This window comes from Hemiscyllium ocellatum, chromosome 33 (assembly GCF_020745735.1).
Source record: "Hemiscyllium ocellatum isolate sHemOce1 chromosome 33, sHemOce1.pat.X.cur, whole genome shotgun sequence".
Classification (NCBI taxonomy): Eukaryota; Metazoa; Chordata; class Chondrichthyes; order Orectolobiformes; family Hemiscylliidae; genus Hemiscyllium; species Hemiscyllium ocellatum.
Genome location: NC_083433.1, coordinates 1,569,979 through 1,589,600, shown reverse-complemented (window position 1 = coordinate 1,589,600; position 19,622 = coordinate 1,569,979). Strand labels below are relative to the sequence as shown.

The window sequence follows — 19,622 nt, the reverse complement described above, 5'->3', positions numbered from 1 at the left end:
AAAGCTTGATGAAGGAGATAAATTTAAACAATGAATTTGAAGGAGGAGAGGGAAACAGCTGGACAGAATTGTGGATATAGATTTGTTCGGGGAGCTGGAAGGTTCATTTCCAGACGCTTTGTTACCCTATTAGGTAACATCTTCAGTGGGCCTCAGGTGAAGCAATGCTGAAAATTCCTGATTTGGAGATGCCAGTGTTGGACTGGAGTGTACAAAGTTAAAAATCACACAACACCAGGTTATAGTCCAACGGGTTTAATTGGAAGCACACTAGCTTTCGGAGCGACGCTCCTTAATCAGATGATAGTCTGATGAAGGAGCGTCGCTCCGAAAGCTAGTGTGCTTCCAATTAAACCTGTTGGACTATAACCTGGTGTTGCGTGATTTTTAACTCTGAAAATTCCTGCTTTCTATTTATATGTTTGGGTTTCTTTGTGTTGGTGATGTAATTTCCTGTGATGCTGTTATTTCCTGTGGAGAAGTAACTTCCTGTTCCTTTTTTCAGGGGGTGGTAGATGGGGTCTAACTCGACATGTTTCTTGATAGAGTTCCAGTTGGAATGCCATGCTTCTAGGCATTCTCATGTGTGTATTTGTTTGGCTTTTCCTAGGATGGATGTGTTGTCCCAGTCGAGGTGGTGTCCTTCCTCATCCGTATGCGAGGGTACTAATGAGAGAGGGTCATGTCTTTTTGCGGATAGTTGGTGTTCATGTATCCTGATTGCTAGTTTTCTGCCTGTTTGTTCAATGTGGTGTTTGTTGCAGCCTTTGCATGGTATTTTGTAAATGACATTAGTTTTATTCACTGTCTGTATAGGGTCTTTCAAGTTCAGTAGCTGCTGTTTTAGTGTGTTGGTGGATTTGTGGGCTTCCATGATGCCAAGAGGTCTGAGTAATCTGGCAGTCATTTCAGAGATGTCTTTGATGTAGCTGGAATGACAGAGCCTAATTTCTGGGCACTTGGATCTACATCTGTCAATGGGGTAGGATTAAAGTTGAGGGTAACAGGCAGAATTGGAGGACAGTGAAATCTCAGGGCTGCATATCTGGAAGGTCAGTTGATGCAAGAAAGGGCAAAGATTGAAAGAATTTGAAAGCAGGGATGTAGAGTCATAGAGATGTACAGCATGGAAACAGACCCTTCGGTCCAACCTGTCCGTGATGACCACATATCCCAACCCAATCTCGTCCCACCTGTCAGCACCCGGCCCATATCCCTCCAAACCCTTCCTATTCATATACCCAACCAAATGCCTCTTAAATGTTGTAATTGTCCCAGCCTCCACCACTTCCTCTGGCAGCTCATTCCATATACATACCACCACATGAAGTATAAAAATCAACATGCTCCTGAAGAGGAAGCCAATACATGTCAGCAAGCTCAACATGAAGGGTAAATAGGATTTGGTACAAGTTAGCATACAAGGAACATAATTTCAGATAACCTCAAAATTTATAGGGGGTACAAGGAGGAAGATTCTCCAGAGCTAACAACAGCACAGAGGAGGATCTCAGCAGCAAATGAGCTGCAACAGGAGTGGGGACAGTAATGCTACAGAGATAGAAAATGCTGTCAATGGGGTGGATACGTGGCCTAAGGCTCAGAGTGAAATAGAATTATTGATAAAAGTGATATACAAGGATATTTTGAGGAATAATAAAATATCACTATATATTTGAAGTTGGAATATATTCCTTTGGTTTGGCATCATCAGTTTGGTCAAACGCTGCTACATAGAAGTGGCTATATAAGCAGCCACACAACCTAAAGCCCTCAAAGTGTGTTCCAGTTTTGAACACATTCTTATTTATCAGCTACTCTCTGCAGTAAAATTCTCCTGTGTACATTGTTTCTCATTGTTTATAAGTGAAAATCCTTGGTGGTTGCTAATTCAACAGCGAAGTGTGCTATGCCAGTAGCAAAATGCCAGTGATATTTTCAGTTGAGCAGAGCTCTTCCAACAGCAGCAACCATCCTGTGGCTGCGACAGATCAATCATCCCTGCCTACTGTTCAGCACAAAGAAAGGATATAGCTACAAAACGGAGTACATTAAACTACATTTTGAAGAAAGTTTGTATTTCAATGCCCATACCTTTCCCTGAGCCTAGGATGCTCAACATTTCATATTCACAATTACATTTTCCTGAAACCAAACCATTCAACACTTACAGCCTTAATTTTGTAATCAATTAGTCTTAGATTACTGCATTTTAGTTCAATTTTTCTCCCTTCTCTGAACTGCAAATCGTAAAGTCTTAGAATTTGGTTGAGACAGGGCCAAGACTGGCAGCTTAGTGTTCCAGGATTTAGACGTTTCAGGTGAAACAAGGAGGTTTGCATTACTGATACCACGGCTGTACTGAGGAAGGACACCTTGCTGGGTTCATTTAGTGAAGACATATGGGTTGTGCTCAGGAATAAGAAGGGTGCAATCGCTTTGTTGGATTCTATTACAAGCCTCCCCACAGTCAGTGAGTGATAGAGGGATAGATATGTGAACAGATTATGGAAAAATGTAAAAACAACAGGATTGTTGTGGTGGGTGATTTTCACTCTCTCTATATTAACTGGGACTCATTTAGTACCAAAGGCTTAGACGGGGGAAGAATTTGTTAGATGTGTCCAGGATGGCTTTTTGAAACAATAGTCCAAGTAGGGACGGGGCTATACTAGACCAGGTTTTGGGATATGAACCTGGCCAGGCGATGGAAGCTTCGCTGGAGGAGCACTTTGGGAACAGTATCTTTAATTCTGTAAGCTTTAAGTTACTTATGGATAAGGATAAGAGTAATGCTTGGGTGAAAGTACGAAACTGGGGGAAGACTAACTACCACAATGTTAGGCAGGAACTGAGAATGTAGACCAGGGCCAGCTGTTTGAGAGTAAATCCACATTTGGCAGGTGAGAATCTTTCAAAGGCCGATTGAGAGTTCAGGACCAGCACATTGCTGTGAAAAAGAACGACAGGGATGGCAAGATTCGGGAACCCCACATGACGAGAAATTATGAGCTTAGTCAAAAAGAAAAAAGGAAACTGAAGACAGGCAGACCCCTAATAACACAAAGAAAGCAGAAAAGAACTCAAACAAGAAATTAGGAGGGCTAAAAGGGACCACTAACTGTGTTTGGCAAACACAGGAAAACCCCAAGGTGTTCTATACCTATATAAGGAGCAAGAGGGTAGCTAGGTGGAAAGGGTAAGTCCCCTAAGGACAAAGGAGGGAAACTTAAGCACTGGGGCCAGAGGAAGTGATCCTTAACAAATGCATTGCATCGGTATTCATAAGGGAGACTGATATGGTGGATGGTGAATCTCAGGAGGGTAGATTAGATTAGATTAGATTCCCTACAGTGTGGAAACAGGCCTTTCGGCCCAACAAGTCCACACCGACCCTCCGAAGAGCAACCCACCCAGACCCATTCCACTACATTCACCCCTGACTTATGCAGCTAACACTATCGGCAATTTAGCATGGCCAATTCATCTAACCTGCACATCTTTGGACTGTGGGCGGAAACCAGAGTACCTGGAGGAAACTCATGCAAACAAGGAGAGAACGTGCAAACTTCACACAGAGTATGTTGATATGGGGTATGATGATATTCGAGGGCATGTTAGCAAAAAAAGGTGTTGCATGTTTTAAAAAGCATTCAGATAGGCAAGTCCCCAGGACTTGATGGGATCTATCTCATGCAGATGGAGGCAGGTGAGGAAATTGCTGGAGCTTTGTATGAAATCTCTGGGACTTCCTCAGTGCCTGCAGCAGATACAAAGGCCCGGAAAACAGCTAACATAATTTCTTTAAGGGCAACAGGGATAATCTGGAAAATTTTAGGTCGGTGAGCCTTACATCAGCGCTAGGGAAATTAGTGGAGTAGATTTTTAAGGATAGGATCACCTCACATCCGAAAAAATTTAGACTGGTCAGCGATAGGCCAACATGGTTTTGTGCAGGGAAGGTCACTTCTCACAAGCTGAGTTTTTTTTGAAGAAGTGACAAAGATGATTGATGAGAGCAGGGAGCTGCTGTTAAAATGACACAAGGCCTTTGTCTAGGGAAATCACATGGGATCTGCACTGATATGCTAAGATGGATACAGAACTAGCTTAGTCATGGAAAACAGAATAGTGGAGGAAGGAATTTTTTCTGACTGGAGATCTGTGATTAGTGGTGTCCTGCAGGGATCAGTGCTGAAACCCCTGTTGCTTGTAAGATATACAAATGAATTGAAGGAGAATGCAGTTGGCCTGATTAATAGGTTTGCAGACACAAAGGTTGGGGGAGTTGCAGATAGTGAGGAAGACTGCCAGAGGATACAGCAGGGTATAGATAGGCTGGAGACGTGGGTGGTGAAATTGCAAATGGAGATTGATCCAGACAAATATGCAGTGATGCACTCTGGAAGGTCTAATGCAGAAGGGAAATATACAGTAAATGACAGAATGCTTACCAGCATCAACACAGATCTAGGCATATAGGTCCACAGTTCTCAAAGTGGCAACACAAATGGTTAAGGTGGTTAAGGCGGCATCTGGAATATCTGCCTTCATCATTTAGGGCACAGAATATAAAAAATGGCAAGTCATGTTGCAACCATATAGAACTTTACTAGGCCACATTTGAAATATTGTGTTCAATCTTGGTCACCACACTATAAGAAAGGGTGTGGATGATTCCGAGAGGGTACAGAAACTTTATACCAGGATGTTGCCTGGTTTGAAGGGGATTAGCTATGAGGGAGATGAGACAAACTTGGGTTTGTTTTCACTTGAACATTGAAGGATGAGGGGTGACCTGATAGAAATTTACAATATTATGAGAGGCATGGATAGAGTGGATAGTCAGAGTCTCTTTCCCAGGGTAAAATGTCAATTACCAGGGGACATAGGTTTAAGGTAAAAATGGAAAAGTTTAAAGAGGATACAAAAGGCAGGTTTTCCTTTTTTTTTACAGAGGATGGTAAAAGCCTAGAATGCAGTGCCAGAGCAAGTGGTAGAGGCAGACACAGCGTTTAACAGGCAGCTTAACAGATACACAAATAGGCAGGAAATAGAAGGTTACGGACCGCTTAAGGTTTTTAGTTTAGAAAGACATAGGTTGGCACAGTCTTGGTACGCCAAAGGGCTTGTGTTCCTGTGCTGTGTTTTGTTCTTTGATACAGATCTTCAGTTGCGTAAAATACCTTAAGACCTCAGACTATCCTCCAAATTTCCTACTTGGAATATGGCAGCTTTGAAGGCAACAGATTAATATTCTGCCCTCACATATCCTAACCTCTCATCGAAGAAATACAAATTTGAGATCTCATGAGAAGCCTTTGGTTACTGCGACTGTGTACAGCATTGGTAAAAGGTGGCCAAAGGATAACCAAGGCTTGCTTCAATTCATTCCATAGAAATAAAAGGGATGGAAAAAGCTAGGCCTCGCTCTTCAATAACTCATTCAGTTAACTTACACTCAATGCACAGATGATGCAGGTAAACTAAAATGTTTAAAGGTAGCCAAAAGCAATTACTTGACACTTAATTAGACTACAAAGTTGCAAATTCAGTCAAGTCCTCTCTCAACTGTCATAAAAAAATACAAGAAAATAACCCTTTTAAGAGAATTTCAAATATAAAAAAACATTTTCATAAAATTCTGAACTTTGCCCTGGCAACAGGGTTACACCCGAGTTTCAACCCCTCCTCTTTTGGGCTTAATTCCTCCTTCAGGTACCTTTCTGTTTCAGTCCCTTCGATCACAATCCTTGATATGTACCACCCTTCCTAGTTTCACACTTGATATTCTACAGCTACAGTTTTAGCCCAAGACCCCACCACTCTCTGCAATTTCTCTTCTCCAAGCTACATTCTTCAAAGAGTCTCAAACTGCAGTTCCTTAAACTGCTACCTATTCAGAATGTCCTCTCAGCCTCCATACCAGCTTGTATTCTTCTCACTATCCTTTATCCAGGCATAATCCTTCACTCTTCCAATATCATGACGACAACAGTCAGCTTGAACATAACCATCCTCTGCCTGTCCCTCATTTTGCTTCCTCTGCAAAGTACTTGAACAGGCCTGGATATAAACCTACATCTCAATAAAAAGATTAAGATCCAATCTGCCCAACATCATTCAGGTCTTTATGCTCAAAGGCATGAACTACATCCTCCTTTACAGTGACCTGAAACTTTATTCCAACTCCTTATTCTCACCATGCTCCTCCATCAGCTCTTATTTGAAATGAAAACAGAAATTGCTCAAGAAATTTAGCAGATCTGGCAGCATCTGTGGAGAGGATGAGTCCAGTGACCCTTTCATTGGTATGAAAAGAAGTTTGAAAAGAATGAAGAGATGTCACTGAGTATTTGCCAGCCGAGCTTGAAGAAAATGGGAGCTTCAAACTTCTTCATACATTTTAATAGTTGACATGGAGAATGCATTTGAACAGCTTTCATCTTTAAACAAAATGAGGATTCTACCTCTCAAAGATGGATGAATCAAATGAAAAATAGTTCAAGGCACTCTCTATCAAAAGCAGAATCTGTAGCACAATATGGTCCACAAGTTTTAGAACAGCTGTTACAATGCAGCAGTACTGGAATGATCTGCTAAATTACAATAGAGACCAAACTGAAGAAACACAACCCTATATTCAACTGAAGCTATACTCAACATAGAAGTGCAAATTGTAGCAAAATGCTTTACTGCCAAAGGACTGATTTCCCCAATAACCCAGCAGCAGAACATTGATATTATGTCTGCTTCAAGTGTGAAACATGCAAATGGAGATAATAATAATAAACAGCTTTTTATTACATCCATTTTTACTGCAGTCTGTTCTCTGAAGCAGCACTCCCAATGCTGTGAGCCAGTTATGATAGAAATACAATCAGTGAATTCAAACAAATCCCAATGGCTTTAGAGGGTGGATGAAGACTTTCCACATGCAGCCTCATTTTAATAATGTTATATCAGTGTCAGTGGCATATTTTGCTGGATTGGAGGTTTAGTTATCACTTGCAAATGTGAGCACTGACAATCTGTACTGTGAAGGTAGTAAATGTGGAGGGAAATAGGTTCAGTTAACATCACCCTTTTTCTTCATTTTTCCCTTTGTCACATAAAGCATATTGAGGTGTTTGTAAAAGGGGCAGATAAATGGACTGTTTTAAAAATAAGTTATGCTCATAGACAGCATTAGCACCTGTGAAACGTAGTAAGTAGTGCCTCCATGAAGGAAAGGATTATTACAAAGGATAAGGACAGTAAATTAGCTTTAACAAATCATAACACTTAAGTGGCAACTATCAGAGTACAGCTGTAAATATGAAATTGCTTTAGTTTGTACACAAACATACAAACTTAACAGCTAGTAGTTAAATAGATGCTAGTTCATTTTTATAAAAACTTTGATTTGAGAAATGATTGAAATTTCACTTTAATTTGTGCATACCTGACTCTTCATATAAGGTCGGTATCCCTGGGTCAAAACGTCACTCTGAAGGAGAAACAACAGACTTCTTAGAACACACAATTCTCCATCATTACTTAGTGAGATAAGTGAGACCTGTAAAACCGCCACCAAGGAAACTGCTTTGGGGTTACCCCAGTGAACTTCCAACTGTAGGAATTACACTGTCAAGTGTTTACCAATATGCATTATACACATTACCAAACATTATCTGAGCATAATTTTACAGCAACTCAATAAGAATTGAATATGCACACTCCACCTGTTCCACTTCGCAAGGGTTGTGTCACTAATTCTTGCATCTGAGAAAAGCTATTTGCAAATGACAGTCATCTGAAACTTAGCAACAAATGCAATCCCAGTACCACCATTTATTATTAATCAATTAGACTGTTAATGTATTAGTCAATTGTGGAGTGTGGCAAAGCAAGCATTTTTCCAATAATAAAGCACTAACTGTTAAACTCGTTGACCATCACTACACACACACACACACACACAAGCTATCAGCAATATAGGTTCCAGCAAAAAAAGGAGGGAAATCAACACAAGTGAACCCCTAAATAAATCTGACAAATATATTTCCCACCTTTGAAGCAAGTCTAAAATCTGACCAGACCTCTCTGTTGGGTCACTGATCACCAGCGAATACTCTAGAAAATAAAAGGTTTTGATCAAATGCTTTGTTTAACATTCTTGTCCCCCAGTTCATGAAGGAGCAGGAACTGTGGACAGGAAGAAGTGCAAGAAGAGGAACAAAGGAGGCAAAAAAAGATCAAACAGCAGCAATTATAACTAAATGCATCCTGTTCGATTTCAGATAGTTATACTCAAGTCCTTTCCCAACATCTAAAGAGCATTATTGAGATCTGGCTAAAATATTAAGGCTAGCTGGTAATTGGTCATATTTTTAAAAACAAATTGACCACATCATGAGTGGTATAGTTTCACATGACAACTTCACACACAACAATTCAAGGCCAAATTACCAAAACAGCTACCACAAATACTGGTCACTGGCCTGCCCCTAATCCAAAACAGAGCTTAGCTATCCAAAAAAAAACATTGTGCAAAAACAAGGTATTAAATTGTAGGGACTTTCCCTCTGCCCAGAATCAAGTTATCCTATCAGCTGAACAACAATTGTGACCATAGGCAACAACATCCTTCACAGTTAACAAAAGATAGACTGCAATATCAGTAAGCAATACACGTAGATGTAACCTTGGATACCAATACAGCTCAACATTTTCAAGAAAATGTTTGCAACACTAATTATTATGACAAATTTCTGCAACTCTACAAGAGTCACATGCCCATTACAAAGTCAGGTTTTAAACTGTCTGCTCTAGGAGAAAAAATAGCAATTATCATTTTTTGAGAGTCTTGGATTCAATGCCCATCCAACCCTCACTGTACCTGTCCCAAGGGCATTCAGGGAACTTTACTCTGTTTAATCTACATTGCTCAAACATTCCTAGGGTAGGTTCAATGTGCAAACTAGTGATTCTCAAACCTCTTTGCACATAGACTCCTTAAGGTAGGCACAAGATCCCACAGACCACCCACTGGTCTCAGCATAGTTTCCACAGCCACCACACACAAAAAAAAATCAACAGTTATGGTCAACTCTGGAAGCATTAAATATCTCACTACCTTTTCATGACTAACATAAGTGCCTTTCTAAAAATTAAATAAGTTTATTCCGACCAGAAAAGTAGATATTTTTATATTATAAACATTAATAATAACAAATACAACTTTGTTTGAAATTTTCTAAGAAGTTACAGAAACATCACAAAAGCAATCGAGAGTGGAAGTCGGTGCAAGCCCTCTTCCTTCCAATACAATCACACTCATTCGTGTGGGGTTCGCTGTAAGAAGTACAACGGTAGAAATTATTTTGTCACAACACACTACGGCAATGCACTGAAAATCAAGCCCCTCTATTCCCCAGAGTCACCACAGTTGTGAAGATTTAATGAAACTTCCCAAGATCCCTATTTGCCTCTGACTGACTTGTTGCCCAGGATAAAATTAAACTACAGGGACTTTCTTTAGGAACAATAAAAAATAACTAATACATTTGCAGCATATTTTTCTCCAACCTCCCATCTGCTCCAGAGATGTGTTTCAACATCCTGAACAGATCAGTTAGAAAAATAGGTTAAAATCTAAATATTGCAGGGCACAACAGTAAGAGAATTTCGAACTTATGTGAATTGCATTTTACTCCTTTTAATAATTCCCACATACACAGGACGTATGTTTTATCAGCACTGTCCAAACTATAACACCAGTAACCTGAATACTATCATCTAATCAGTTTTGAGTACTGGAACAGTCAAAGAAGAACAAAGCTGCAAATGAATCAGGTTAAAGTCAAGAAAGGCTAAATCAAACCTGTACCTGTTCTACTCAGATCAAATCAAAGGCCAAAACACATGAGGGAATTGAAGAAACCAGGATTTAATAACAGCCTAATACACTCTAATACCTTAGCCAGATTATGAACAAAACGCCTTGACAAAACAAATTTCCTCACAAAGGCCACAAACCAACAATTCCAATCAGACCAATCACACAGTTTTATTACAGAAAAGCAAGAGCTGCATTCAAATTCAAAGAGGAGCTGAGGTGTGATGACCCAAACCTTTATATTTCTACTGCTCTGACATATGCAAGGTTTGTAACGCAGATTGAGGTTTCTATTTATAAGTTTGTCCTGGATGGGGTTCCTGGGGTTTGTGGTGATGTCATTTCCTGTTTGTTTTCGGAGGGGTTGATAGATGGTATCTAGATCTATGTGTTTGTTTATGGCGTTGTGGTTGGAGTGCCAGGCCTCTAGGAATTCTCTGGCATGTCTATAAGATATAAATAGAAAGCAGGAGACAACAGCTTCGCTTCACTTGGAGGTCGCCACTGATGATGTTACCTAGCCAGGTAATGAAACGTCTGGATATCAAACCTACAGCTCAGCGAGCAAACCTACACCCTGCTCTGATATATGGTGTAATGACCAACAACACCTATTCCACTGAACTGGGGAATAAAACAGAATGCTTCTGTATGTTCCCTTCAGTCGGCACTCTCTTCAGCTCTCCTTAAAATAGAGTCTGTAACAGTGAGTGTTTGAGGAAACACACACCCAGGAAAGCAATCTAGAACAGGGATTCAGTCGCAATTTTTGTTTTAAAAAACCAGTCCAATGAAGTCAATAATATTCTGATTGCTTTCTTTGTTCTTTGAATAAACACTTAGTTAATGTCAATGAAACAAGGTAGGATAAGTTAAAATCACAATGAAACAATAGAAAGATAGTCATCAAACACTTTATATGAAATAGTTTAGTTTTAAATACACTGTCTTCCCCAGCTATTTCATGTATTCTCTTTTTCTTCTGAGCTACTGAACCTTGCTGGCATAGTATTCCAACAGTAACAAGTACCTTCAACATCTCATCTAAGCAACCATTCAAGAGTTACCCCAGACTCTCCCCAACAGGTGCCCTGCTCAATTGCATTCGGCATTTTAATTCAAACGTTTTTACCTTTCGTGGGAGTGAAGACCACAAGCTTCATTAACTCATGTGTGCCAATACCCACCCAGATCCTTCCTTCCCTTCCCTCCAAATCCCTCAAGCATCAGGCTTTACCATTCATGACATCTTCCAATCTTGGTTAGCACTGCTGCCTCACAGCGCCAGAGACCTGGGTTCAATTCCCGACTCAAGCGACTGACTGTGTGGAGTTTGCACATTCTCCCCGTGTCTGCGTGGGTTTCCTCCGGGTGCTCCGGTTTCCTCCCACAGTCCAAAGATGTGCAGGTCAGATGAATTGGCCATGCTAAATTGCCCATAGTGTTAGGTAAAGGGGTAAGTGTAGGGGTATGGGTGGGTTGCGCTTTGGCGGGTCGGTGTGGACTTGTTGGGCCGAAGGGCCTGTTTCCACACTGTAAGTAATCTCATCTAATCTAATCTTTTCCCTCAGACTATGAACACACGAACTAGAAGCAGAAGGAGACCATTCAGCCCGTCAGTACGATTGTGGCTGACCTGTTTGTTTCGAATTCCATATTCCCATCTGTACTGATAAACCTAAAAAGAATTTACCTCTGACTTAAAAGTATTCAATGGCCCCCACTTTTCCTGCTTTCTGAGGCAAAGAATTCCAAAGTCACATAATCCTCAAAAAAACTTCTCATCTGTCCTGAAATTAGGTGACCTCTAATTTTAAACAACGTGCCCTGATTCTGGTCTGAACTACAAGAGGAAGCATCATTTCCACATCCATCGGGACCTGATACACTTTGATCAAATCTCCCCACACTTTTCTAAACTCCAGTGGAAACAAATCCAGTCTGACCAAATTTCCTCATAAGTCAACCCATTCATTCCAGGGACCAATCTAGAAAACTTCCGGTAAACCTTCCAGGATATTTATGTGCAGTCTAAATGCCTCAGATTCAAAGTCAAAAGTCACACAAAATGAGGTTATAGTCCAACAGATTTATCTGAAACCACAAGCTTTTAGAGTGCTGCACCTCGTCAGGTGGAGGGACACACACAGACATAGAATCTATAGACAGAGAGATCATAGCAAGATAATTCCAGGTAACTAAGAGTGTCAAAAGACTGTGCCTGAAGGTTTCTCTCCACTTCACCTGACAAAGGAGCAGAGCTCCAAAACCTTGCTATTTCAAATAAACCTGTTGGACTATAACCTGCTGTCATGTGACTTTATCGAGCCCAGTCCAACATTAGCACCTACAAGCCTCAGAATCAGACCTACCTCAGTGAGCAGAGCACTGAGCTCCTCTGCTATCAGCACCATCTCTGCAGCCATATCTCTCAGCAAAGATCCTCCCCATGCTTAGCCCATCTCTTCAACAGTCTCCTTTCTTCCTATCTCAACTCTTTCCCCCACACCCGTACAGTCTACATCTGCAACTCTCTGCTAACTTCATTTGTTCCACAGTTTCCAGGCCCTGATCACCACCTCTTCAATATGAACATCAAATCTTTCTAAACTGAAACAGTCTTCCAATTTTCTGTATGCCCAACCAATTCCCATCCTCACCTCAATAATATTTCTCTCACCCTTAAACTCCCCTTTAACTCTACACATTTCTCCAAATAAAAGGTGTTGCTTTGGTATCCATTCAGGACTCTGTAAAGAGTGTCTTTTTGTGGAATAGGTGGAAAACACCTCAGGCCCCTTCTCTCATCACATTTACTGAAAGCTCGACTGCTGTCATAATGCAATCGCCTGCTTGTGATATCAACCTCGATAGACTTGGTTCTCAAATTACATCTTTCCCTGACTGCTCTGTCTCCATCTGTGGGGATAAGCTATCTAATGGAAAGTGAGGACTGCAGATGCTGGAGATCGAGTCGAAAGTGTGGTGCTGGAAAAGCACAGCAGGTCAGGCATCATCCGAGGAGCAGAAGAATTGACATTTCAGGCATAAGTCCTTCATCAGGAATGAGGCTTGTGTGTGCACACGTGTGTGGCGGCAAGGGTGGGGGGGGGGGGGGGTTTGCTGAGAGATAAATGGGTGGGGGTGGGGTCTCTCCTAACATTTGTGACAAAGCCACCTCCCAGTGACATTAACTTCACTTGCTTACACCCTGCTTCTTGCAAGGACTCCAGTCTGTTCAGTTTCTCCAGTGCCCATGAACACTGATGCAATGTTCAACAACAGAGCTTCAACAAATCTTTCTTATTCCGCAACCAAGGATTTCCACCGAGCACAACTGACAAAATCTAATTCACATCTCTCTGGTGTCACCTCACCCTTCTGTCGCAGAACTACTCTAGCATTCCCCTCATCCTCATTCCAGCAGCCTCTATACTCGACAGATCATCTCCCTGCATTTCCACCAACTGCAGTGCGATAGAGTTTTACTACACTCTCCCCTTTCAGGACTGGCTCGGGACACTGTTCTCTGTGACACCCTAGTCCACTCTTCATTCACTGCTAACACCCCATCCTTTCCCTCTGGCCCCTTTCTATAAGCGTAGGAGACGCAATACCTGCATTTTCACCTCCTCCTCCAGTCAGGGGTCACCCATTTAAAACAGAGATGAGGAGGAATTTCCTCACGAGTGGTTAATCTCTGAAATTCTTTATTGAAGAGTGCTGTTGAGGCTGGGTGGTTAAGTATACTCAATGCTGTGATAGATTTTTAACCATGAAGAAAATCAGGTATTAAAGGGAAAAGGCAGGAAAAGTAGAGTTGAAGATTATCAGGTCAGCCACAATTTCACTGAATGGAGCAGCAGGCCTGATGGCTGAATGAACTGCTTTTGCTGCAAAGTCACACGTTGCTTTGTTCTAGCACCAGGGGAATGATGTCCAATACATTATGACACCACGGGAGTGTGTGCAGAGCAAGTTACACATAGAAACAACTTGCTGATTGGTTTGTACACTCAGGCGCACTTGCAGAGGCAAGGAATCAGCAGCATGAGAATTCTCTGATTGTTTGGCTTCTGGGCAGGTGGACAATGTTGTATATGAATACAGGGGCAGAAGTCGCCAGAAACTACAGAAAAGACAGGGTCTCTCTTCTCTTTCTGCAGTAATGTAACCAAAAAACTGAAAGACAACAAACTATCCTTTCCCATCATTTGCTAGGTGTTACGTGACTAAAATAAAAGTGTGAATTACCAAATAACTGAAAGAATCTGGAAATGAAGGAGATCAGAGGGACTTGGAAGAAGCAAAAGCAACTTTACATTTGACCAGAGATTATAAAAATAATAAAAGGATGAAACTTAAGGCAGTGTATCTCCAAAGCATGTAACATCTGAAACAAAACAGATGCATTAGTACTGGGACAAATAGTTATGATCTAGTGGCTGCAACTGAGACGTGGCTGAAAGAGGACCTAAACTGGGATTTGAATATTGAAGGGCGAGATACATTTAGGAAGGACAGGAAGCTGGGAAAACGAAGAGGAATGATTCTGTTAATTTAAGATGGTATTAGTGCAATAGAGGGGGAGACCTTAATTCAGGAAACCAGGAGGTAGAAGCAGCCTGACTAAGGATGAGAAATGATAAAGACAAGAGTTCACTTGGGGAAATTGTGTACAGGCTTCTTAACAGTAACCATATGGTAGGAGAGGGTATCAAGGAAGATATAATAGGAGACTATCAAAAGGGTACAGCAATTATGGTATGGGATTTTAACTTACATCGAGTGTGGAAAAATCAGATGGGGACAAAGTAGTCTAGATGAAAAATTCATTTAATGTTTTCAGGACAATTTCTTAGATCAGCATGTTAGGGCAGAAACCAGACAGCAGTCTATGCTAGACCTGGTGTTGACCAATGAGATAAGATGAATTACTGACTTTATAGTTAAAACACCTCTAGATAGTAGCAACTTAACATGATTGAATTTTATGCCCAGTTAAAAATGAGGAAAATAGTGTGTGTGTGTGTGTGTGTGTGTGTGTTTTCAAGAATTGTGTTTTGAGTCTAAGCATGGGGAACTGAGGGTAGGAAAGCAGACCTAGTGAAGGCAATTCAGATTGAGGGAGAGCTCAAGAGTGAGGCATTGCCAAACATTTAAGGGAATATTCCAGAAAGTACATAATAGATTCATTATGATAAGCAAGTAAAACTCTAAGGGACAGACCCAATGTCAAAGATAGTATCAAACTCAAAGATGATGCATAATTCTGCAAACATAGGTGACAGATTGGACAGAATATTTTAAAAAAGCAAGTGACTGTCCCCCACCCTTGGTATCTCCCTCTGGTTTTGCTATCCTTTAGTATCACCATTCATGGCCTGGCCTCCCTCTGCCCTGATCCTTGTCTTGCCTCCAGCTCCTTTCCTTACTTTAGTCCACACCCACAGCCGCTGAAGCCATTCCCCTCTCCTAGCTGCTTAACCTCAACTGGCACTGAGAGGCTCCATCTGGTGGTAAAGGTTGGTGGTACAGGACCATTGCAGCTTGCTATGCTGACTAATGTCTGACACTAGATGGAGCTTGATCAAGCTACTGTTTAAATATATTGTTTAGTGACATATTTAATTTCACAGGCTATTGCAGCAAGGATGGCAGAGTGCTATGCATGCATGCACAGTTGTTTAATTTCTAAATGTACTTCCCCAGCCAAATGGAGATTTAGTACGTAAAGTTGTGAATTTCAAGAATGCAGCCATGACTTTCCAGTGAGCACTTGCTGAACACCCATAATCACCACTCTTCGCATGTCACATCATGGAATCTTTTGAGGGTAATGCATTCAATGTGGTCTACATTAAAACCTTTAATAAGGTCCATCATGGAAGTCTAGCTAAGAAAGTAAGAGCATAGGATGTCAGAGATGAAGTGCCATGTTGGATCCAAGATCGGTACGGAGGCAGCAAGCGGGGGATCCTTCTGTTATGGGAAGGAGCTATTTTAAGGAAGGGTCGCTGGATCTGAAATGTCAAGTCTGTTTTCTCTCTACAGATGCTGCCAGACCTGCTGAGCTTTTTCAGCAATTTCTTTGTAAATATAAACAGACAATTCTGCTTGATTTTTCATGTATGGGATTTAGATTAATCAATCTCATACCATTTAGTTCTCTCCGACAGTATTTTGCTTTAGGGTACATTTGCTTGCAAATACAAATTGATTTATTCTCATGAGACATGTGGCAGGTTTCATTAGAAATGGCCTGCCATGAGTATAAAATGACTGATTCAGCAAGAGATTAGTTTCCTGAATTTTAAACCAACTTTTCTTTGTGGGGGGTGATATGTTTGAGACCATAAACCACAAGATATAGGAGCAGAGTTTGGCTATTCAGCCCCATCAGTCTGCTCCACCATTTGATAAAGATAAGTGGTAGTAGCCAGCTAGGTTTAGAAATAACTGTACTCTGTGGAATGCTTTAAAACAACAAACAAATGTAGAAAATGACATCCTCAGCTGCTTCCAGCAGGATATGCTTTATGATTTTCTTCATGTTAGTCCATGGAACACATACTACAAAAAGTCAGCATTAAGACAGATATCTGGAAATTTATTAAAAACCATCACATGAAGGAGGCATGATTTGCATGCACAATTTGGGTTCCACGCTAAAATTAGAATTACTGCACATATATGGTTAACAAGATCACTGGGTTGGTTGATAACTGAATGTACAGAGATGAAGATGGAGACCTGTCATACTGCATGTTGTGAGGTATCGAGTGCAATAATACAACAATCCTCTTTCATTTGAAGAAAGCCCACACTGATAAATATGTACAAGGATGCAGATCAGCTCATTATATTTATATAATGGGGTGACATAGACCTAACAAGGGAGTTGCAGTGGGAATGGTCTGTGTGGAATGCAGTTAGGGATGGGGAGGGAAATATAACTCTGGTGGTGGGGTCTGATTGTAGGTGGCAGAAATGGTGAAGAATTATGTGCTGTATCCGGAGATTAATGGGATGTACATGAGAACCGGGGGTTCTATCCTTGTTGTGGTTGGAGGTGTGGAGTTTAAGGGCAGAGGTGCGGGAAGTGGAGGAGATGTGCTATAAGGAAATTTTGACCATGCCAGTGGGAAAATAATCAAGTCAAGGCCCTTCCTATCATCAAATCACCACTATCCACATCCGGGGGTGGGGGGGGGGGCACCTTTAATCAGAAAGTGAAGTGGGTTCACTATATAAATCGTGGTCATAAGAGTAGGTCAGAAGCTTGGAATCCTGCACAGAGTAACTCACCTCCTGACTCCCACAGCCTGTCCATTATCGACAAGAAACAAATAGGAATGTGATGGAACCCTCCCAACTTGGCTGGTTATGTGCAGCTCCCACCACACTGAAAAACTTTATAGTTGCCGATGAGGGTAAACAATTGCCTCAAGTAGCAGCATATGGATTTAACATGACTAGCTGAAAATCTCAGCAAGGAGCTGTACATTCAGTAATCATGAACATTGAGGATGGCAAGAACAGACAATGGACAGAGTGAAATGAAGATGAACATGTTGTGAGGCCATGTAGCTGTCTTAAAGACAATATACAGTTGAAAGATCTCTGCAGTAATACAACAAAACCACATACTTGACCAATGGAATCTACAAACTGATTCATTCACAGATGTTTCACTTATCCACCTGTTCAGCTTCAAGCCTCCCTTAGCAAATTAAAGTGCATCCAGGCACACAGATTGTTTAAGAAATGTATCTGGTTGTTGCATCACAGTTATTTCTTCCTAATTGAGGTTAATGGATTCAAAACGTGAAGAGATGAACAGAACCCGATTCCATCTGCAGCTTGAGAGATTACAGGAAAACAAGAAAGCGACAGGTCACTGGCCTTAAGCAGAAACACCAAAATCTGTACACAGCCAGCACCAGGAAAATGTACAACAGCTCAAGAAGCACTCATTTTTGTCCTTCTCTATTTTCATACAATCACTGCATCTTTTCAGAGAGCAGATTCATCACCATCCAACAGGAATAAAGCACTTTAGTGCATTAGGCATGACCCAAAACATCACCCTGGTGCCTTGCTCTTCTGTGTCACCAAATAGTCCATGCTATTGACCATTTGTAGTCAATGTATGTCAGACTTGTACCAATTTAAACCATATCCCTGTACTCAAGTATACAGTTGTCACCATAGTGTGAAATAACTCCAAATTTCCTCTTCCAACATCATCAACATTTTAGATTAAAACCTCCCTGTCCTCTCCAAAGTCCTTGAATGTGTTGTCATCCCTCCAAATCTATGCTCATCATTCCAGAAACTTCATGTTTGAACCTTTCCAACTTGGTGTCTACCTGCCACAATGGGTGATAGATAAGTGACAATAACATCTATACTGACTATGACAAAGGGAAACTTTCCTTCCTTGCCCTTCTCTACATTTGTACCTTGTGACATAAGTGACCATGCCATTCAGAATGGCACAGGAACAGAGTCTCTTGTCAAGAATCAGGCAGAATGCTGTGGATATGAAATCAAACAGGTCAAAAAAATTAAAGGCGGGAAATTCCCTTCCCTCAAGAATATCATTGAAAGAGCTGGGTTTTTAACAACAAATTGTTATCAATTGAAATTAAATTTCACCAGATGCCACGTGGGATTTGAACCTATGTCTTCACAGCATTAGCCTCTGCCCTGGATTTCTAATGTAAAGACATTACCATTACCCTACACTGTATCGACAAGCACTGCCATCTTCTCCAGTGGTCAAGCTTAGTCAAACTGTTCTTACTTAATTCAATTCCTATTTACCTTATCCTATCATCTAAGACTGAACATCTTACCATTGTAACAAGGAAGGCTGAATAATGTATATGGAGTTGAGTTTAAAGGATTGTGGGGGGGCCTGGATGTTTTCTTAAAAAGTTAGGTCAATCACAAGACAAGTTCTTTTTTTAATTACATGTGAAAACCACATGGTTCTGGATAACTGCTAGCCTTATTTGCTCAAACAATTCAGTAAAAAATACCTGACTGTTTTGCTATTGAGCTTTATGGCTGTTCTGTTTGAACAATGTTTGAAGGCTTAGGTTTTGCAGTTGTATGCTGCAGAATAAGTTGTTCTGCTTGTTTCCTCTCTCCCTGAGGCAGGTTTTCTTAGAGATCAGAGTGAAACCAGGTTGTTTTTCTGCATAAGCAACTGAAAGTAACTTGTCAATATTGTGTATCCTGAGCAAGTTGGGTCTGCCAGGATCACAGAGACAATTAAGCACAAATCAGTGATAATCGCACTTGTAAGAATAACCACCATGGGCCAGAACATGCAAAGGTACGGGGAAAACACAGAAGAATGCCAGGTCATAATGCTCCGGAAGCTGGTGCAAATGGTCAAACAACGTCCTTCGGCACCATAACACTTGTGACTGTGTGCTTCTTTAGAAAGTGAATCGCTGCAGAAGGAAACTGCTTTCTTCCCCCCATTCCCTTAAGAGGAGTGAACATTTATATTTTCATATCACAAACAGTGTCTGAAAGGATTGTGTTTTATAATACATTGATAAGCTCCTTTGATAAAAATGAAATTAAGTTAATGAATCTTTCTACTCTAATCTAATTTATAGAAATGTAATTGGCCACATCAGAATTTGCGTTTAAAATAATTTTGATTTCTGTTGCGACCTGTGAAGTACTGAGACTAGAACAACAGTGCACTCCTTCCATATCA

General features: G+C 40.9%; 1 protein-coding gene across 5 annotated transcripts in view; it reads right to left on the bottom strand.

The window, feature by feature from the left end:
- Positions 1–19,622, bottom strand: part of LOC132831360 (RNA binding protein fox-1 homolog 2-like) — a 335,115-nt gene that overhangs the window by 235,994 nt on the left and 79,499 nt on the right. For 3 of the 5 annotated variants that reach the window (XM_060849458.1, XM_060849452.1, XM_060849453.1), the window contains exon 2: positions 7,445–7,489. The exons of the other annotated variants lie outside the window; for them this stretch is intronic. In XM_060849458.1, the coding sequence (XP_060705441.1) occupies positions 7,445–7,489 (45 nt within the window). The remainder of the gene's footprint in view (positions 1–7,444; positions 7,490–19,622) is intronic. 5 annotated transcript variants of the gene reach the window in all.